General features: G+C 41.5%; 1 protein-coding gene across 1 annotated transcript in view; it reads left to right on the top strand.

Annotated features, from left to right (window-relative positions):
• The window catches only part of MDM1 (Mdm1 nuclear protein), a 31,575-nt gene that overhangs the window by 4,572 nt on the left and 4,581 nt on the right, over window positions 1-22,422 (top strand). The window contains exons 4-12 of the mRNA XM_065420079.1: window positions 134-268; window positions 1,698-1,877; window positions 4,913-5,052; window positions 6,878-6,977; window positions 15,844-15,882; window positions 16,269-16,444; window positions 18,319-18,603; window positions 20,027-20,175; window positions 20,270-20,394. Of these exons, the coding sequence (XP_065276151.1) occupies window positions 134-268; window positions 1,698-1,877; window positions 4,913-5,052; window positions 6,878-6,977; window positions 15,844-15,882; window positions 16,269-16,444; window positions 18,319-18,603; window positions 20,027-20,175; window positions 20,270-20,394 (1,329 nt within the window). The remainder of the gene's footprint in view (window positions 1-133; window positions 269-1,697; window positions 1,878-4,912; window positions 5,053-6,877; window positions 6,978-15,843; window positions 15,883-16,268; window positions 16,445-18,318; window positions 18,604-20,026; window positions 20,176-20,269; window positions 20,395-22,422) is intronic.

Below are 22,422 nucleotides of genomic sequence, written 5' to 3'. Positions count from 1 at the left end.
TCTTTCATTGAGTTACTTGGCCTGACCTAAGGATGTGAATTATAACAGCTTAGTTAAAAGAAAATTGCAGCAACAGAAAGTAGAGGAGAACAATAAATGAAGATTTTTCTGATTCATTGTTTTATGTTGACAGTTTCACAGAGTCCTGCAAAAGAAATCAGGCATGAATATTTCACCTTCAAATAGTTTCCCCAGAAATTCTGAATATCAAAGGCAGTTTTTATGGAAAACCCCCCCAAAAAACTCTCCAATGCTTGCAGCTGACCAGGTAATTTTAAAGAATCTGAAATATATAATTTAGTTTATCAGTCAAGAAAGTCATTTAATTACCATAATTTCCTTATATTTTGTTGTGGTAGACTGGTATGTTATTTACAGTGCCACTTTTGTTTTCTAATATATAAAAGCACATTAATTCACATATGATCCCTTATAAAAGGATCTGATCCTGCATCCCCCTGTGCAAGCAAAACTCTCATTGCAATTTCATGTACTTCAGTGGGAATTTTGCTTGTGTAGAGTCTGCAGGATCAGTTCAATAATTGGTAGGTGTTGTAATATCACATTGTTTAAATTATGAAAGACTTCGCAGAGAGCTCCTTTTCATTGAGATTCTATTACTAATCTGTATGATGCTGTTTTAATTGGTGCTCATTAAAACTGCTGTTCCATAGCAAAGAACAGGAAGTCTGAAGCAGTAATTTTTTTTTTTTTGTGTGCACAGTTTACTCCAAAAACATACAGCGTAAGGGCTCTGAACCTGCAAATGCTTACAAGTGTGCTTAAATTTACTACTGTTTACTACAAATTTGAGATCAATGGGACTACTCAGAATAGTAAAGTTATACACATGTAAAGTGTTAGGAGTATCAGGGTTTAAGATTGAATTTTTATCATGAGATTCTAGTGTTATTAAGAGAGTATTGTATCTTGACTTTCTCACCTAATCTATAAACAACCTAATGAAAAGTACATCTGAATATTACAGTAGTAGAGATACCTGATCCTTGAACAGGTGTATTAAGAATACCCAAATTATCTTGACCTCGAGATAATTGGTCTAATCCAAGCTCATATAGCAAAGCTGAGGAAAATTTATCTCTATGGTATATGGCGTGTCCTTTAAATCTCAATAGTCTGTGAGAAGATCAGGTCTGATCAGTTGTAATAGTCAAGCAAATTCTACATCTTAGTTTATAACACAGAATTAATTGCAGAAAAGGGAATGGATCAAATTACTGTGCAATAAGAGCCTTATTTTAAACCATGAAAAAGTCCATCAGTACTTGCTGACAAGCTGTAATGTACGTTTTATCGTGTATTGTTTCAAAAATTTGTGATCTTGAATATAAATCTAAAGGTGAATTGCAAAGATTTGTCAACCACCTTCATCCCCAACCAAAGAAAATATGCTCTTTTTAAAAAAAAATAAAGTCACAAATAAGGAAAAGTAGTTGGGTCTAGACTTAGAGATGTCTCTGAATTATATCCATGCTAAGAAATAAACTTAAAAATAATTTCTGAAATTAAGTCATTTCCCCATTTATCCTATAAATCTAATAGGTAACTTTTCCACATGCAGTATTTGTTCACCCTTTCCTTTCTGTGTGCATATTGGAGGAGTCACTAAGGTAACTAATTTTGAAAATTTGACCTTAAGATTAGCAAATTAACTTCTTTGTTTTTTAAATTCAAAGGTTATTCACAATACAAGTAAATCCATTCCCCCATTTAAGTCTTCCGCAATTATCCCTGAAACTGAATATGAGAGAAGTTTCAAAGTTTCTCCTCCAGCGATGGGACCAAAACTGAGGTGTGATTTGGAAGAGAGAGAATTTCCTGTATGTGCACCAGTAAATATCTCCCCTGAAAGAAAGGTATATACATCTTTGAATGGTATTTCAGTAGTATGTTTTTAGCGTTTTTTTCTGTTAAGTTTTATAATTATTACATTTGACATTGCAGTCCATTGGGAATGGTTCTGCTCTAAAAAGAGACTCTAAAAATAACATTGTGGGGCTCCATGGTTGTGTCTCTGTGATTTCTGTGTCAAGTACGTTCAGTTTACAAGTGAAAAGATTTTTCTTTTTGCTAACTGCCAACCCAAATCCTTAGCTTGGCTCTGAGATTCTTTCCTTTCTGTGTACTGCTGCCAGCAATAAGGATTCTGCCAGCCAACTTATGCTCTACTTGGCACCTGTGCAGTCTCTTGATGCCCAAGAAGGAGTAGAATTCAGTTAACTTTCTATTGAGTGTGTTGGTTGTCTAAGTCTAACAGGAGTAAAAAGCAATAATTTTTTTGTAATCACAAAAGTCCAAAGCTATGCATTTGAGCATGTACAAGGAATAAATCCAGTGTGTGTAAAGGTACCAATTTTACAGTCAATTTTCAGACTATATTTACACTTTACAATCCCTGCACCCCTTTTTTTTTTTTTTTTTTTAATTTTTATTCAACTCACTTTTTAAATTGATAGCACACCATGTAGTATAGATAGATTCCAGTGTCTAGTTCAAACATTAGGATGTCTTTTGTAAAGCCCAGACAGCAGTCAGCTACCTTTTAGGTCTTACGTACACTAAGTTATTTTGCCAAAGATTTCTTACCATTGCTATTGCCAGTTCAGCTGCACTACCACCAGTGCACTTGAAGTTTAGAGAAGGTGTGGGTTGTTGATGCCAGGTTTGGCACCAATTCATCTTGATTGAGTTGGTTTAGAATACACTATGGTAAAAACACCGGTGGTGACAGGGGCTTTTTTCCCCGGTAGCAGAGCTGAACCAATTATACCAGTAGTGGAAAATGTTTAGAAAAAAAATCTGTGTAGACACAGCTTTCAGGGAACATAATGATAGTCTTTTTATTAAATTCAGATCCACTGGAACAGTGGTATTCTGTTCAGCTGAAGAACCTTGAAGTATCAGAGGATAGTGACCTCAGTTCCAGAATACATAAAATCTAACCTACTTTGCACAGTGGTAGGATAAACAAGATTTTTCTAGTATGCTGCTCACTGTTTTACCCCATTTTAAAGCCATACAGAGTAGGCTATGCATTCTTCAGCAATGAGGTATGGATGGGACTCTGTTCAGTCCATCATATTTGTTTCTTGATAAACCAGCTTGAGCCTTCTCTTTTGCTTCTCTAGCAAGTATGAAGAAAGTCTGAAAAGTTTGGGGTTTGGTTTGTTTAAGTTTTCTGTTTATTTTTAAGCATTGGAAATACAGGTCATTGTGTACCCTGGAAGGGAACTGGAGAATTAAGTAAAATTATAACATTACAAGAGAAGAGACAGATGAGCAAATGAAGGAGTAAGGAATTTTTAGTTACACTGTCTGAAACATTTTTTATACATATTTATCTTGAATGATGAATATATATTTGGGAGAACAGTGTGTTTCTAAAGATTCATCACACCCGCCCCTTCAATTACAGTTTGCTCTTGCAATATACATCTGAGGGCCTCCAGCAAAACCAGACAACCACATGTGACAAAGCTGAGATTTCAGGTAAAAAACAAGCAGGAAAAATGAAAAATTTGAACAGGGGAAAAACCCTCAAACCTTTTTGTAAATCACAATGCAGCAAAAAAGGGCACAAGCCCAGTTTTCTAAAAAATTCTAAAATTCTTCTCAGGTCACTTTCAGGGGCTTTCTCACAAAATAATAAAAGAAATGCAAAAATTCCCCCCACTTTAATGCAACGTCAACAACTTTTTTTTTTTTTTTTATTTAAATGTCAGAAATGCAAAGTTAAGATTTATATAGCAGTATTAACTTAGCCACCTTGCATAGGTGTAGTGCTATTTTATTCCTGTGGTTTTTTATTAAATGTGTAGTTTTATGTTAAATGTATTCCATAAAGTATATAGGCTGTATGATGTGGCTGAGTGAATGTTGCAGTAGGAACCTGAATATTGGTATTTCCAGGCTTTGAGATTTTTTCAAAATAAACAAGCTTAACGTTGCTTTCTTGTGAGTTTGCATTAAATATATGTATGAGAGCTTGTCTACATGTGCGTTAGTGCGCAACATGCTGGTGTGCACTAACTGGCCCTGTGGACCCTGCTGGCGTACACTAAAAGTTCCCTAGTGTGCACTGAATAGCTGGCTAGCCAGTAGTACTGCAGAAAAGGATTGGGGGTTATAGTGGATATTAAGATGAATATAAGCCAACAACGTGATGCAGTTTCAAAAAAGGCTAATATAATTCTGGGACGTATTAACAGGTGTGTCATATGTAAAAAACAGGACGTAATTGTTCCACTTTACTGAGCATTGGTGAGGTCTCAACTGGAGACTGTGTCCAGTTTTGAGCGCCACACTTTAAGAAAGGTGTGGACAAATTGGAGATGGTCCAGAGGAGAGCAATAAAAATGAGAAAAGGTTTAGAAAACCTGATTTGTGAAGAAAGGTTAAAAAAACTGGACATGTTTAGTCTTGAGAAAAGGAGGCTGAGCGGGGACCTGAGAACAGTCATCAAATATATTAAGGAGTGTTATAAAAAGGACTGTGATCAATTGTTCTCCATGTCCACTGAAGGTAGGACACGATGTAATGGGCTTAATTTGCAGCAAGGGATATTTAGGTTAGATATTAGAAAAAACTTTCTAACTATAAGGGTAGTTCTGGAATAGGCTTCCAAGGGAAGCTGTGGAATTTGCATCATTGGAGGTTTTTAAAAACAGGTTGGACAAACACCTGTCAGGGATGTCCTAGGGTTACTTGCTCCTGCCTCAGCACAGAGGGCAGGACTTGATGACTTCTTGAGGTCCCTTCCAGCCCTATATTTCTATGATTCTGTGTTTTTAAAATGTTAAAGTAAAAGGCTAGTGTCACATAGAATTTACGTTTGTAGAGTTTGTTTAGTTTGTTAGCTAATATGGTATTTCTAAAATTGTCTTTGCCTTAGAATGAAAGGAAAGAAACATTCCTAAAGCCAGCGCGAGATTCACCAAAACAAGGGAAATCAGAAACAGAACAGAAACCACCCAAACAAAAAAATAAGCAACATATTACTCAAAAGCCCCTCTCTTTACATACAAGTCTTGGGTATGTATATATAGGAATACCGAACTTAGGTATTCAGCACCCTAATATTGTGAGGGGTGGTGGGCATTCATCATTTTGACCTTGAAATCAAGTGCATTACCTTAGCATATCTATAACACCTCATATCCACATACCTTTTTTTTCCAACTTCATACCAGCATTGTGATTGTGCTTGCTGTGGATAAACCAAAACACTGCAGCATCCTCCACCAGCTCACTCTGGACCACTGCAGTGCTGGAAACAAACGCAGGAGTTCGGTTAGTTCTCCCAGTCCAGTCCCCTATTGCTGCTGCTTATCTTTCAGTGACTGCTTTAAAAATGTAGACTGCTAACTCAGTCACCTGTCTAGCTGCTCACTTACTGTTTGCATGCTGGCCCTGAGGTTGTTCTCTGCTCTGCCCAGTCCCCGCCACGCCTCAGCATAGGAAGGCACACAAGCTTAACATGAAAACTTTCCTGAGCCAGAGTCACCTGAAAAACATGGAGAAAACTGAGTGTTAGATGATGCTATGAGTATTGCATACATCTTCTGCCTCTCAGCATTACTTACATTGCCAGGATTGCCTTGGCAGTCCATACCCTTTTTTTGTTTTTTTTTAAGCAGCAGGTCCTATGCTTCTGAGATCTGAAAAGGAGAAAGAAAACCACAGAAAATGGACATTAATCAAAAATGTACAATCCACCCCTACCACCTTCATTCTCTAGTAAATCCATGTGCCTCCCCAATGTGCTCCTTCACCCACTTGTCTTTTTTAAGGTTTTACTGGGATGGGGGTCCAGGCCTGGACCACTCCTGTCTCTGGACCTTGGAAGATAAGTTTGTTTTGCTACAAACCAAGAAAAAACACAAAGGCAACAGATGCATTTATTAATGGAAAAATAAATGAAAATAAAATGAGATTAAGCTCCTTAATTCTGTGGTCATCAGTGTTTTGGCCTTCAGGCTCAGAGTCACTTTGTCAGTGGCTTTTGAGGGAAGGCTGGTGATCCTCTGTCATGGTATCTGCTGTTATCCTACGGTGGCTATTTGTACAGGACAGAAGCATTCAAAGCAGTTACTAGAGCAAACCGAAATTGTGAACAGATGCAAACACTCACAGAAAGAATCTGCATCTGATATGTGTCGATGCTTTGCAATATATACTCCTGAAACGGAATGACTAGTGTAGGTGCACTGCAGTGTTGCCTCATGAACTGGTTCAATCACACCATCATAAGTAGAACATAAGGGAGCAAGTTGTGTCAGTTTCAGGGAAGAGAAAACAGGACTCAATTTGGCCAAAAGTTAGGAGAGATGTCAACTATGATTTTTTCCTCCATATTAATATATACTGGGTTAATTTTACTTTTAAACTTTTGCCTTTTATAGTCTGTATTCCTGAAGAGGTGTTGGACAAAAGGGTTATTTCAAGTTTGTGCTGAAAATGAAGTTAGTTGTATTTTGGGCCAAGATTAAAAGAGGATGATTGAAGTGCTCAGCACTTTTTTAAGTAGACCGAGCTAATTTCTGTATGTGCTTATATGTATGTATATTTCGCAAGAGGGGAAGTGTGTGAAAACTAATTAATTTTAGTAAGTGCTGAGCACTTTTGAAAATCCCATTACTTTTTTAGGTGCCTAAATATGATTGAGCCTAACTTGAGGCATACATTTTTCAAAGTTTTGGCTTTGGAATTCATCTTTAATTGTCATGCAGCTTTTACCATGCAAGAGCACTTATAATTATATTTATGTAATTATGAAATTTGTTTTGAAACAGTCTCATAGATGATAAAAAAAAAATAAACTTTTACTGTTTTTCCCCCCCTCCTCTTAATGTTCTAGGAAGGTGAACACTGAATATAGATCAAAATTTTTGTCCCCAGCTCAATATTTATACAAAGATGGAGCTTGGTCGCGTATCAGGAGAAACATACCAGATCAAGTGAGTATCCATATAAAATTTTCTAAGCATTCTTTTAGGGCCCCAGTGAGCAAGGTGCTGAGGGTCCTCATCTCCCATTGAGGGAATTCAGGATTCACTCCCTTTGTAGAGGGACCAACCCCAAGGTATTCCATTCTATCAAATCCTTGCAATATCCTTGTATGGTCCATGGGGCAGACATTGTGACTCCACAGTGGGACCTTTCTGTCTAGGACATGCTGAGAAGGTAGGTTCCAACTAGCTATGACCAAACCAGAATGGAAATGTAATTGACATGGTCTGTGGGAAAGGCCTCTCGTTCTGAGTTTTTGCAGATTCATTGTCCAGAGAAACTAATGCAGAGGGAGTGAAAAGGAATTGTATTCCCACTCCTTGCTTCACTTGCTATACCAAGCAAGTTTACTTTGCTTTGTTGAGATAAAGATACATTTTGCCTAAATGTGTATATAGTATTGTATAGGGAACTAATTTTGTAGTTTGTTGAGATGTGTCATTGTAAAATTTTAGAACAACTGAACCTTATAATAATTACTGTGAAACCAAACTCATGAGGACCTAAGAGGACTAAAAACAAACAGTATTTTTTACTTTTGGTATGCATTAAACCTCAGCTTAGTACAATTAAAATTTTAGGAATTTCTAAGTTATTGAGCACACTCTGATTGCAAGTGTTATGGAAACCCTTTGCTTTTAAAGTGAAATACCATTTTGTCAGATGACGACTTCCCATGCCTCTAGGATTTGAGATATTGTGGAGGTAACACTCAAAACTCCAAGGAGGGAGTTTGAGACAGCGTGTGGCTGCGAGGTAACCCAAACTGGTATGGGGTGGGTGAGGACAAGAAAATAAAATGTTTATCTGCTAGAATATTTTTTCCTACTACTTTTTAGTCTAGTCATGCAGTACATATCAAAGTCACGGATGAAGATGCTGTTAATGGAGAACTAACTACTTTGTGCCTTATCAGGCAATAGTGATCCTTATTGGGGTCAGGTGGAGAGTTGTAGGAGGTAAACGTGTGTGGCCTTTCATTAGAGAGTAAGAGAAATGAGCAAATTTCCACACTCTAGGACAATAGATCCGTGTTTCCAGTTGAGACTGGCATTCCCAGGAAGATTTTTTGTTTATGGGGAGTCACAGAGAAAGCTAGTTGGAAGTCGCATGGGAATGAAGAGGTTCCATGATGAAGTATTCAAAACAAAACTGGTGGGATTTTTTCCCTACGAGCATACTAACTAAAGGATTTGGGTTGGATGGCTGAAAAAACTAGGACCTTTTAATACTAAAATACTATTAACTAAAATGGAATGTCTGTATTTTACTAATCTCATGTTTATATACACACACACGCGCACACTCTTCTCTCCACCAGATTCTCTTTTATTTATGACAATATATTTTTATAATGTATACTTCAAAAGTTGTTTAACTTTCCCTTTCATCTTCCTTGACTGGCTCTGCCATTCAGATTCTGATTTACACTTCACCTGTGAGCATATCAGACTAGCTCTGCATGTAGACATAGACCAGTATATAGCTTTTAGAGCAGGGGTGCAGCAGCACCCCCTGGCTTGAAGTGGTTTCCATCATATACACGGTTTACAGTTTGGTTCAATGGCTTTCAGCACCCCCACTAGAAAAAGTGTTCCAACACCGCTGTCCTGGAGGGGTGTTCTCATCTTGCTTTGAGGGGTTTAACCATATGGCACTTATTACTGCTACTGTGTCTGACCAATATCCCCACACAATGAAATGCGAATACAATATAACCCTGTCTCTGAAATAGTTTCACTTGGGAGGCTTGCAGTCATTTTAACTATACCTTTTAATTGAAGTAGTAAAGGCTGAAAAGTAAGTTAAAGCTAGGAATTTACCACGCTCCAGGAGAAAAGGTACAAGAAGGGCTAAATTAACTCCTAGAGGAGCTAGTTAAAAACTCTTATGGACCTGAACCTTGCTTCTCCACTAGTTTTTCTTGAGTTAAGGCCTGCAAGATCGGGCCCTATGTGACAAATAATAAATAGAACTGAATAAAATATTTCAGATACATTTTCAATTTAAAAGCATTCCACCATTCGAGAAATAGGTTTCTGCAAAACAGTGAGACAAATATAAATCCTTAACTGGAAGAAAAAGTGAAGCTATGATCAGTTAAATAAATAAAACAAAACAATCGCCCCCCCCTTTCCCCAAAAAAGCCACTAAAAAACAGTGACACAAATGTGCTTTGGCCCTTCACAACTTAGCCCTCTTCTGCCTCGCTGATCTTGTAACTTATCACACTGTCATCCACCACCGTCACTTTGCCAACACTGCTATCTTTTAATGCCCACCCCATCAGCTTCTCCCCTCAACCACCATCCTGCCTTCTCCATGCCATCCCGGATGCATGGGGAAAAGTTCCATGAAAAGATCTACATAACTACTGTCTTAACACTATCAAATCTCTCCTTAAGACTGGCCTCTGCTCTGACATCTACAAAACATTGCTTGCTGATGATCGTAGCTAGATAGGTGATGAGTTGTGACTGTCCCAATTCCCCTTCCTTCATTTTCCAATCTTTTTATTCTTAGTGATTCCTGCCATTCCTCTTTACCTCTACCTCCAATTTAAAAAGTGTAACACAACTGTGCCAGTCACGCCTGTATTTATTTCCTTGAGTGTTCTATCCCCATTCCAAGTCCTTTGGTCAGATCTACATTCTGAAGGTTTTACCAATATAGCTATATCAGTATTCTGTTCTGGCAATGTGCTCCTAGAGCGGATGCAGAATATAGTGACAAAACTGCATTTTTACTGGTATAGTCATGGCAACTGCACCTGTATTTCCGCAGCAAGGGCACCCACTCAGGCTTCCAGGTCCCCAGTTATTGCCTTTCTGGGTGGAGACCTGCATCTCTCTCCCTCCTGACAGGGGTATTTCCAGCGTACACAGTTCTCTGCCTTCACTGTATTATTCCCAGCACAGACAGTTGCTCAAGGACACATGGTTGCTTTCTCTTCAGAGATGGTTAATACAGTTATAAGGTACCACACAGCACTTCCTATGCAAGCCTACTTTATTCTTAAGGTAAAAAACATTACAGAGAAAATATATTAAAAATAAAAGAACCTACATGCATGCTAATAAGTTTACCAAGTTCACCCTGAGGGCATGTCTACACTTGCCATTTAAAGCGGAAAAAGTCCCATTTTTGCACAAAAACCATGGGAGCTCAGAAGTTTCACCGCAAAAAGAAAGCCACCTCCACGAGAGATGTATAGCTCTTAACCTATGATGCTTTTGCGGTGATGTGCAAATGAAGACACATTCTTCCTGTTTAGACAGCTTTTAGCCTCCGGAGGATATCCCACAGTGCCTAGGTGACCATTCTGACCAGCAGCTCTGCTGCTCTGATGCCAGGTAAACAGACATCCACCCCTCCCCAAGTAAAGTCCCTGGAACTTTGAAACTACCCTTCCTGTTTTCTTGGCAAGTGCTTACTTATCTTGCCAGGTGACAATGCCTGCTCCACAGAGCAAATGATCCTCTGCTTGGAGCAAGGCTGAGCTACTGGTGTTTATCAGTGTTTGGGGAGAGGAGGCTGTGCAGGGACCCAGGATGCCCCCCCCCCCCCCGATCACACCCCTCCCCCTTCCCACAAGACCCATTGTCAAACTGGAGAGAACTACACTGTGGGATAGCAGCCCTAGAGCGCTACTCAAATCGGGGATAGAAGTGCTGCTAATGCAGGGGTGGGCAAACTACGGCTGCGGCGCTGCTGGCACCACGTCCCTGCAGTCCCTGGGCAGCAGGGGGGTAGAGGGCTCCATGCGTTGCCCTTGCCTCCAGGCACTGCCCCCCGCAGCTCCCACTGGCTGGGAATGGGGAACCCCGGCCAATGGGAGCTTCGGGGGAGGTACCTGGAGGCGCAGCAAGGGCAGTGCACGCAGAGCCCTCTGCCCCAGGGGCCGCAGCGCTTCCTGGAGCGGTGTGGGGCTGGGGAGAGGGCAGGTGTGCAGGGAGCCTGCCCTGGCCCCGGTGCGCGCCACTGCCACCCCGGAGCCACTTGAGGTAAGCGGGGCCGGAGCCCGAACCCCTCCTGTACCCCGCCCCCATCTCCCTGCCCTAAGCCCCCTGCCTGCACCTCATACCCCTCCTGCACCCCAACTCCCTGCCCTGAGCTCCCTGCCGCACCCTGCACCCCTCCTGCACCCCAACCCCCTGCTCTGAGCCCCCTCCTACACTCCACACCCCTCATGCACCCCAACCCCCTTCCCTAAGCCCCCTCATACACCTCACACCTCTCCAATGCCCCAATCCCTTGCCCTGAGCCCCTTCCTGCACACCACACACCCCTCCCACACTCCATACTCCCTCCCGCACCCCTGCCCCGGCCCTGCATACTATTTCCCCACCCAGATGTGGCCCTCGGCCCAAAAAGTTTGCCCACCCCTGTGCTAATGTAAACGCTCTCTGACGCTTGAGGAATTAAGTGAGTACACAAACCAGCGCTTTACTTTCACCGGTTCCCTATCAACAGTGAAATTTACAGTGCAAAAACTCTGCAAGTGTAGACATACCCTAACATGGATTCTGGCAGGAGCAGTCCTTTAACCCCTTACCCAAGGGGATTGCTTGTGGCTACAAGTTCATCACAGCTTCAGCTCAGAACAAGCCCTCAGATTTATGAGGCCTCAGTAGATCCAGTCTTTCCAACTCTTCCCAAAGGATAAGGGCCCTCCATGGACCAAGAGTCCTCTCCATTTGCTAGATCAGGAAGAAGGACAGGAGCCAGTTTAAAACCAGGGTGTTTATCCAAAAACCCGTTCTTTGTTGTTCTGGAGAATCCAGTTTGAATTAGCATATGTACATCTTACCAGAGGGGTTGCCTCAAAGGGCTGATAATGGAGGAAGTACATTAGCATCCCCCTTCCAACTAGTGAAGGAACATATGGTGCCACAATAACACATACACAATTGCATATTTAATACAGTATACCCCAAAGGTACTAACCCTAATTCAATAAGGTTTAACCTAATTCAAAAAAGTTTCTTAATTCCATAAGATTTATTCAGGATATTGTCAGTCGGACACATAGCTTATTCAAGCATCTCCTGAGCAAAAGAGCAGTTTTGCTGGTGTACAGTAACTCCTCACTTAAAGTCGTCCCGGTTAACGTTGTTTCGTTGTTACAATGCTGATCAATTAGGGAACATGCTCGTTTAAAGTTGTGCAATGCTCCCTTATAACGTCGTTTGGCAGCCACCTGCTTTGTCCACAGCTTGCAGGAAGAGCAGCCCGTTGGAGCTAGCTGGTGGGGGCTTGGAACCAGAGTGGACTGGTAGCCCCTCTATTAGCTCCCAGTTCCCCTAAGTTCCCTATGCGGCAGCCGGCCAGCAGGATATCAATTGCTGGCAGTTCAGCTGTTCCTCCCCCCACTGCCATGTGCTGCTCCTGCCCTCTGCCTTGGAGCTGCTCCCGGGAGCCTCCTGCTTGCTGTGTGGGGGAAGAGGGTGGCTAATATCAGGGTGTCCCCCTCCCCCCTGCTCCTGCCCACCCCATTTCCATACAATGGGGGGGGACAGGATAGGGCTCAGGACGGAGGAAGTGTGCTGGCAGGAGCTGCTGTCTCAACTTGCTGATCTACTTAAAAAGGCAATCTACTTAGAGTGGGGTCAGTGTACTTAAAGGGACAATGTGCATCTCTCTCTCACACAGGGTGTATGTCCCTGTCTCTGTCTGCCATGCTGTCTCCCCTCCTTCCATTTGTGCTGCCTTGTAGAGTGTGAGGCTACATTAACAACAATGTGTTAACCCTTGAGGGCTCAGCCGAGTTCTAGTTAATCATTTAGCAGTAAGGCATTCCCTGGGAAATATCCCACCCTCTGACTTCACCACCTCAACCAAGCTTCACAATCATCATTGCTGTGTACAGTAGTAAATTGTTTGTTTAAAACTTATACTGTGTGTGTGTGTGTGTGTGTGTGTGTAAATATATAATATAGTCTTTTGTCTGGTGAAAATTTTCCCCCTGGAACCTAACCCCCCCCCATTTACATTAATTCTTATGGGGAAATTGGATTCGCTTAACATCGTTTCGCTTAAAGTCGCATTTTTCAGGAACATAACTACAACATTAAGCGAGGAGTTACTGTAACTGTATCTATATTAGGGGGTCCTTGCCAGCACACACATGTCAGTTGGGGGTCACACATCATCACACCCTTCACCCCCATAGGCAAAACTGTTTTTTCACTCTTTAGTAACTTAAACACCTGAAGCTGTTCTCTAATTTTGCAAAAGCATTCCCCTATGAGTTGAGACCACACAAACAATTTCAACTCCAAAAGAGAGGTTCTAAAGCATGCAAAAACAAGGGTTATAATGAAAATCTCAGTATAGCTTTAGCTATAATAATTGCTTCCAGGAAACTGCTCTAATATGTATTAGTAAGGGTTATTTTTCAGCAGTAGAATAGAAATCACTTTGAATTATCCCTTTAAAAAATTAATGTGAGGTAATTCATAATCACAGTAGGACTGTCTAGGGTCTGTGTCCTGCTGGGATAATGCTACCTCCTGGGTCATTGAAAGAGCTTGGTTGTTCTTTGTACTTCACAATTCACTGGAGGCAGAGCATTCTCAGTATGCCTTTCCTCCCCCTGCAGAGTCCTATTGCTCTGAATTTATATTCCGCCTGTTATAGTTCAGCCTATCAACTATCATTAATTTTCATCCCTGTGTTTAAACTGAATAATCTTACAAATTTCATTGTATTATCAAGCATGCTGTAGTCTTAAGTGACAAATTCTCAAAGAATAGTTTGGGTTTTTTTAAACTGAGAGGCCCAGTGAGCCAAAGTCTGCAGTTACATCAATGCAACCCCAGTGAATTTTCACTCCTCTATGCAGTTGACTTCACTGTGATTACATGGGTACAACAGAAGGCAGAATTTGGCTCCTTAGTATAATTCTTCCAGCAGATAAACAGAGAAATCTAATATATGAATGAAGGGTAAATAAAAGAAACTAGTTGAGATTTAATACAAAAGCATGCCTGCTCTCAGCCATTATATTATCCTGCTGCATTTCCATTAACCTTTTTCATGAGCCAGTATCAGTATAGCAATAATATTGCTGCTGAGGGACCTTGTTTAATTCTTAAGAATATAAAAATATGAGCAAGATTTTTTTATTAGCAAATAACATTTGGGTGGAGGGCAAGATGGGGATGTGTATGTGTGATGCGGGAGCTCTCACAATCTAATTTCTTAATTTTGTGAAAATATTTTTAGCAATAAAATTATGGCATTATAATGACTAAAACTAAGGGGTTTAAAATGTTTATATTTTAAGACCAAAAGTAATTTCTTACTGTTCTTAAAATGTATGTTTTCCATCTCATGCCTAGATGTTACAGTGACTGGTGTCTTAGCATGGATGCTGTAGCTATTAATATTGATATTATAGTAGCATCTAGAGCAGGGATCTCAAACACAAATGACCACGAGGGCCACATGAAGACTAGTGCATTGGCCCAAGGGCCGCATCACTGACACCCCACCCCTCGCTGCCCCCACCCCCACTCCACCCCTTCCATGAGGCCCTTCCCCTACCCCGTCTCTTCTCCACCTCCTCCCCTGAGCGCGCGGCTCCCTGCTCCTCCCCCCTCCCTCCTGGAAAGTGCCAAGCTCCACCAACAGTAATGCACCTCACTCAAAGGACAAAACACGCACTTAGTTAGATTTACTTCTGTTAAAGCCCCCCCACTGCACTGGGCTGCACCACCACTCCACCCCTGCTCTGCCGCTTCCAGGGGTGGCAGGTTTGTAGGAATTTTGGTGGTGCCCAGAACCTGCCCTCCCTCAAACTCCACTCCCACCTGCCTAAGGCTCTGGGAAGGAGTTTGGGTGGGGGAGGGGGTCTGGGGTGCAGGTTCTGTGATGGAGTTTGGGTGCTGGGTGCAGGCTCTGGGCTGGGGCAGGGGGTAGGGGATGCAGGCTCTGGGATGGAGTTTGGGGATAGGAGGGGGTGCAAGGGTGAGGGCTGTGGGGCTGGGGATGAGGGGTTTGGGGCATTGGAGAGGCTCGGGGCATTGGAGAGGCTCAGAACTAGGGCAGAAGGGAAGGGGAAGGGCAGCCTGCCCTGGCCATAGTGGAGTGGGGCACTAGGAGCCTGCGGCAGCAGGTGATGCCAGAAGCCGGCAGAGCGGAGCGGAGTCAGCATGAACTGTAGGCTCCGGGGCAGTGAAGGGCAGCAAGTGAGCCTGGGGGACACTCTGGGGAGACGCGTGGGGTGGCAGGCAGGGCCGGGGGAGAGACCCGGCCCCAAACATTGGGGAGCAGCAAGCAGCAAGCAAGCTTAGCTGCCATATAAAATAACTCGGGGCGGGGGAGGGGGGGCGCGCGGGGAGCTTGGCGGGCCGCAGGGAAGAGCTCCGGCCCACGAGCCGCGTGTTTGAGACCCCTGATCTAGAGGCCCCATGCAAAATCAGTTCCCCATTCTGCTAGGCTCTGTACAAACGTATAGCAAGCGACTATTGCAGTGTCACAGAACTCACAGTCCAAGATCTTCATCCTGCAAACACATTTGCACGTGCTTAACTTTATACATATGAGAAGGTCCATTGACTTAAACATCCACCTTGAAGTATTCAGAAGGTACAGATTTAAAAGTGATCTGTTAGGCTCAGATGCTTAAATGCATCACTGCAAGAAATGCAAAATATTGCTAAAATATAACAGATTACAATATTTTTGTACCTAATCTCTAGGAGGCAGCATAGCGCTACAGTGAGTTTTACAATGGTTCATGCAGTAGTTATGTTAACGTGATGTCGTAGAAAAGAAATACTAAGACTGTTTCTGTATTCCTCCCCCTAGGATTCTCAAAACATCCTAAATTACATGTGGTATATGGAGGTTGGTTGCACCTAAGTTCTTGTTTTAATGCTTGGAACAATTACATGATTTCTGAACATTGACGAAGAAATAGAATCCAGCACTAAACTTGTTCATAGATGCTGCATAATTTTTTCATGCTTATTGAATAAGTGATCGGCAACTATGCATTAGCTTGACTGCTCAAACACATGCTTTCTAAATAAATACATTTACTATTTTGGCGTAACTTTTTGTTTTGTTGCTTTTATTGCACCTTGCAGTATTTTTGCTGTGACTTGTCCTGTACTGTGTGTAACATGCCTTTCTACTGTAATTAGCATTAGCTAGCGCAAATAATACTTCACAATAACTTAACTGAATTTTAAAATATCAAACAAATGTACCTGTGACATGTGTATATGCAGGTGAAAGAACTTCGAGAGAAAGCGGAGGCATACAGGCAACGAGTACAGGGAACCCACTTCTCTCGGTATCATCTGAATCAGATTCTTTCAGATAACAACAGACTTTGGGATGTGTCCTCAAATTCCAGTTCCGAAGAAACCATTAGCAACACCATCAGAGCTCTAGATCTAGCTGGGTAAGGTGCTTATTCTGGATGTGAAGGGAATGTAAAATTGTAGCTTTAAAAACTAAAATTTTTAAAAATTAAATTGAGATTTAACACAACTTTAAGATCCCTAATGTTTACTAGACTTTGCAGAAATGTTTTTAAAGCAGATGGAAAGTCAAATACTTTTCTACTAAAATTTTATTGTAATGTGTTGAGAACCCAAATAAGGTTCCTTACTGAAGGAACAAGATAGGATACGCTCCCCCGCAGCCTGTTTCTCACTTGGCAAGCAGTCCTCACACACTCCTGTGTAGGTTCACCAGTGTTGTATTTGTCATCAGGGGTGCTGGAACAATTTGTATAGTGGGGACGCTGAGAGCCATTGAACCAAACTGTAAACCCTGTATATAATGGAAACCACTTCAAGCCAGGGCGTGCGGCAGCATCCCTACTTCCAGCATCTATTTTTGTCATGTACAGTTGTGTCTCTGCAGCTTAAGACTTGCCCCAAGCTTCACCCTTCTCTCTAGGTACAAGCTGGGGGTGGAGGGAGAGATTTCTCTCTGAGATCCTGGGCTGCTTTGCCCTTCCTTTTCCCTCTCTTTTCCTGACTCCCTTTTAACCATTCCAATCTGATGAACTGAATTCTCTTGTTAACTGATTAATCACCCAGCCCTTAATTAATTATCTCCTAATTTAGCACATGCAGGGAAGTTTACAGAGTGGTGAGTTAGCCTTAGGCTACTCCCACTCCATCACAACCAAACATTATGTAAATTTTGTCATGCCTACATACATTTGTATTGCTGTTTTTGTAGAAACAAATCAATAGGCTTGTGATTAGCAGATCTAGTCCCACTGCACTTCTGTTTCTAAAATCAAGAAAAAGCAATTATGTATTCACGTTTTTTTTCTTCTGCCCTTTGGAGGCCATAAAGATGGATGGAGCAGATACTAAATTTGTCATTTTTGCTAATAAGTTTTAGAGCTTTTTATTAATAATGTTGTATAGCTAATTATTCCTAAACCAAAAAAGCAGTTTGGTCACTTCACCTTAAATCTGATTGTTCAAAACATTGTATGGGATACTATATATACAACCCTTTTTCTCCCAGGCAGTGTCTTGGAGGCATGGGGTTAGGGGGGAGGGAGAATAATTGATCTATTTGTGTAATTGTAACTATAATAAAAGCAAGATGAAACTTAAGAGTGTTTATTACACCATAAAAAGCAACAGAGGGTCCTGTGGCACCTTTAAGACTAACAGAAGTATTGGGAGCATAAGACTTGCATCTGAAGAAGTGAGGTTCTTACCCACGAAAGCTTATGCTCCCAGTACTTCTGTTAGTCTTAAAGGTGCCACAGGACCCTCTGTTGCTTTTTATAGATTCAGACTAACACGGCTACCCCTCTGATACTATTACACCATAATGTCTGATGTCAAATACCAGGCCAGATTTTCAAAACTGGCTGGTTTGTTTTTGTGCAAAATGGATTCTTGTACACTAGTCTCATTTGCATGCACAAATGCCTGACTTCTTTGAACAATTTAAAGACCAAGATTTTCAAAAGATGGAGCTGTAAGATAGGCTCTAAAGTCTGTTTAACACCAGCCTAATTTTCAGAAGTGTTCAGCATCAAACAATTCCCATTGACTGAAAGTCTGCTAGGTGCTCAGCACGTCTGAAAATCAAGTAGGTGCTAAACTTAGAAGTCTACTGTAAGCTCCTTTTTTGAAAATGACTGATTAATCTGTATTCATTTTAATAACTAAACTCTTAATTTCTGACAGGTTCTTGAATTGGATGTATGCAGTTTATGGAAACGCATACATATATAGTAAATTGGAAAAAAACAAGTGAATATTTGGTGAGTGAAACATTGTTTGCTTTGTTTTATAGAGCTCCTGAGAAACAGATGTCTGCAAGCCAAAACATACTGCAGCAACCTGACTCAATAGAACAGTCCCAACAGAACAATACAGAGAAGTTAGGCATGTCAGATGCCTCCACTGTACCAGTCAGAAGACGTCTAGCTTGGGGTGAACAAGACAGTACTGAACAAGTGGAAAATCAGCCACCAGGATTAGAGGAAGATGAAGAAAAAGAAAATAAACAGGAGTCAGCAAAGGCTCAGAAATTGGAAGAAAATGATAAGAATCCTACTGTGGACAACAGAATAAAAGGGTACATTTTAAAATTTCATTGTCTGTCTTCTTCCTTTTCCATGCTTTATGGGGTGATTTAAAAATAAACTAAACTTTACACGCTAGTGCACTTAACAGGTAATTAGCTAGGGCACTAGTTTGGCAAGAGCCTGTATGCTAATAATTAGCAACAAGTGTCTTAAATTTCAGAAGAAGAGAGGATTTGTTTCTTACACCAATTCCCTTCAGAGGTGAAGGGCAAAATGGAGGAAGAAATAGACCCTGAGCTGCTTCACAGATTTGGCTCAGCGAATGATTTCCGTCAAAGAAAATTAGATTTTAGTAATGCAAAACTTTTTTTTAAAAAGTGCAATTTGTAGAAATTAAACACAAAATACTATTTAGATTAATATGAGTAAATCTAATGCATAACATTTAAAATGTTAAAAGTTGTATAGAAGGCCACTCAGACTAGGCAAGTGATAGCACAACATGTAGCCATGTGGAAAATTAAAATTAGGCTTCTGCTTCAGACTCAATTTTGAAGGATTGGTGGGACTGAAAGGATAGTCTGATCTGTCACTGTTGAACGGACTGCATAATATAGTGCTTAAGAGTATGTCTACACTGCAGATGGAAGAGTGCCTCCCAGTGTGGGAAGACAGACATGCACTAGCTCTGCCTGAGCTAGCGCACTAAGAATAGCAGGGTGGCGTGGCAGCACTGGTGGCAGCATGGGCTGGCAGCCAGAGTATGTACCCAGAGGATCAGGCAGGACTGTACTCAGGTGGCTAACCCAGTCCACTGCCCATGCCGCTGCATCCACACTGCTGTTTTTAGCTTGCTAGCTTGAGCAGAGTTAGTGTGTCTATCTACGTGCACTGGGAAGCACCCTCCTAGCTGCTGTGTAGACATACCCTTCGACTTTTTCAGCAAATTTGAACAGTGTTGATGGGCTTTGCAGGAAGCTGTGTCCAGATCTCCCTGGGTGTGGTTTCCTGATACAGGAGAGAGGGAGGGAATGTATTGGCAACCTGGGACTTCTGACAATGCCTGGGTGTAGGAAAAAAAGTAGGAAGATATTTAGAAATATCGAGGATTTATTTCTGAGTACAGTGTTTGGCAGTTGGCTTGCCCATGTTTCCTCTAATTACAATTGAGTTCTAGGTCTTTTACCATGCATGTTTTACAAACTCTGTTGGTAACACATGATGTTCAGTCATATTTTCTATCTTAGAAAATACTTTTATGACCCTCCATCAATGTAGTATCTGAGCATCTGTGTCTTTAACATACTTATCCTCACAACACCCATGTGAGGTAAAGAGGTGCTGTTATCTCATTCTACAGACTGGGGAAAGAGAGACTAAGTGACATGCCCAAGGTCACACAGGAAGTCTGTGGTAGAACAGGGACCGAGGCCAGAGCCCTAACCACTAGACCATCCTTCCTCATTTTTTCAGAGAAAACACCTCACTACTGAAACCTTCAGCAGATAGGTCAGATTCTTCTTCAGTATCATCAGGAAAACGTGGCAGGCTTTCTACTCCAAAGTTGAAAACACTTGGTGGAGCCCAAAGAACTCATCATGATCTTACCACGCCAGCTGTCGGTAAAAATATTTAAAATGAAAAGCAACATTTTGAGGGAATTAATTTATTAAAAGTTTTTAATGTAACAAAATATTTTATCTTCTGTTACTCTAGGAGGTGCAGTTTTAGTGTCACCATCTAAAATGAAGTCTTCATCCCCACAGCAGAGAAAGAAAAAGTCTTTAGAAACACACTATTCTTCATCCAAACAAGCCTCAGGAGAAAGAAAATCCAGAGGGGTGAGACAAAGCAAGCAATTGTCAATATGCAGTGTAGAAAAATATAGATAGGATATTCTTTTTATGTCAATTTGAATAATTGTTTTTAGTTTGTTTAAGGATTGGGATGTTCCAGTCTAAAATTTTCAATGTTATCTGTGATGGAGAGGCTGATAGCCAAAGACACCTACCTCCCCTCTTCCCCGTGGGTGCTTGACCCCCCCCCCCCGCCCCACCCCCATTCTAACCTCTTCCCCAAAGTTCCTGCCCCTATTCCAACTCCTTCCCCAAATCCCCGCCCCAGCCCTGCCTCTTCCCCGCCTCCTCCCCTGAGCGCACTACGTTTCTGCTCCTCCCTCTCCCTCTCCCTCCCGGAGCGTCCTAACGCTGCCAAACAGCTGTTTAGCGGCCGGGTGGGAAGTGCTGGGAGGTAGGAGGAGTGGGGATGCAGTGCACTCGGGGGAGGAGGAGGAGGTGGGATGGGGGGGCTGCCAGTGCACCCACTAATTTCCCCCCGTGGGTGCTCCAGCCCCAGAGCACCCACGGAGTCGGCGCCTATGCTGATAGTTATATATTTTTGTTAAGCAATGGAAACTGAAGGACTATGGGAGGGAATGCTGCATTATCTCCCATATATATTTCTGCTCTGAAGTGTGCGGAGTCCAGAGGAAAGCCTGCTGCCAAGAGCAGCTGACTTCCCTGCTACCCATATCCCAGCTCATTCCTGAAGTCATGCAGAGCTCCAAACTCCATGGGTTGGGTAGGGAAGTATACCACATTGGGGTCATTCTCCCTTTCCATTGTTTTTGGAATTTTCTGCTTCATTTTACTTCAGATTTGATTTCTCTGTACATCCTAGCATAGGGGTCAAAAAGATACTAAGACGGTATTTAGTTTCACGGGTCTTCATGGCTTATGGATTCTAAGGCCAGAAAGGACCACTGTGATCATCTGGTCTGGCCTCTTGCGTAATAGGCTACAGAGTTTTCCTGAATTAATTCCCATTTGAACTAGAGCATATCTTTTAGAGAAACATCCAGTCTTGATTTAAAAACTGCCAGTGATGGAGAATCCACTACAACAGTTGGCAAATTTTTCCAAAGGCTAATTATCCTCACTGTTAAAAATATACAATTTATTTCCAATCTGAGTTAATCTAGCTTCAATTTCTGACAATTGGATTTTGTTATACTTCTGTGTTCTAGAGCCCATTATATTTTTGTTCCCCATTTAAGTATTTATAAATTCTGATAAATTCACCCTTAGCTTTCTCCTTAAGCTAAATAGATTGAGCTCCTTGTGTTCCAAAAATCTTCACAGTCCTTAGTTGCATCACTTCACAAGCAGGTGTGTGGTCTCAATTTCTAAATATGTATAGGATTTCACTGCAGATTTCTCCCAATGTGGTAAAATATATAGTAGAAGCAAGAACACTAATTGATTTTTTTTTTTTTTTTTTAATTCAGAGTTCAACTTTTGCCCTGGGTAATAAGCCTCAGGTCTGAAATGACAAGTCAGCTGTAACTATCCTATGTCTTCCGCTTTCCTATTTGGCTACCCACTAAAATTTATTCATAATCATAATTCCTTCTATCTTTATATCCTTCACTGTTTCCCCTCATGGAAATAAAATATTGGTTGTTCCCTTTATTCAAGATTTTCCTCAGTATCTAATAGTTGGTATTTTAACAGTGCCACAAATATTATTGCATCCTGTCTCCCTAGGATCCTGTCACTGCAGCAATGTTCCTCGCTTCCCAAGTATTCTAAACATCTTTTAGTAGAGTTTTAAATCCTTTAGGGGTTTTGTGACTAAGTTAATGTTGTTTTATTGTTATAAAAGAGTAGCCCACTTTTCAAAGTCCTACATAGGTCTTCAGTGTTAATAATACTGAGCAATTCATAAACATTAACCTTCACAAAGCTCCTCTGAGGTAACTGAGTATTAATCCCCATATTAATCTCATAGTCCCATTTTGCAGATGTGGAATCAAAACACAGAGGTTCTGACCACAAAGTTGTTGTTAGAGGTAGGATTAGAAATTCAGG

The sequence above is a fragment of the Emys orbicularis genome, chromosome 1, assembly GCF_028017835.1.
Source record: "Emys orbicularis isolate rEmyOrb1 chromosome 1, rEmyOrb1.hap1, whole genome shotgun sequence".
Taxonomy (NCBI): Eukaryota; Metazoa; Chordata; order Testudines; family Emydidae; genus Emys; species Emys orbicularis.
Note: the sequence above shows the minus strand (reverse complement) of the source record. Positions and strands in the feature narration are given on the sequence as shown.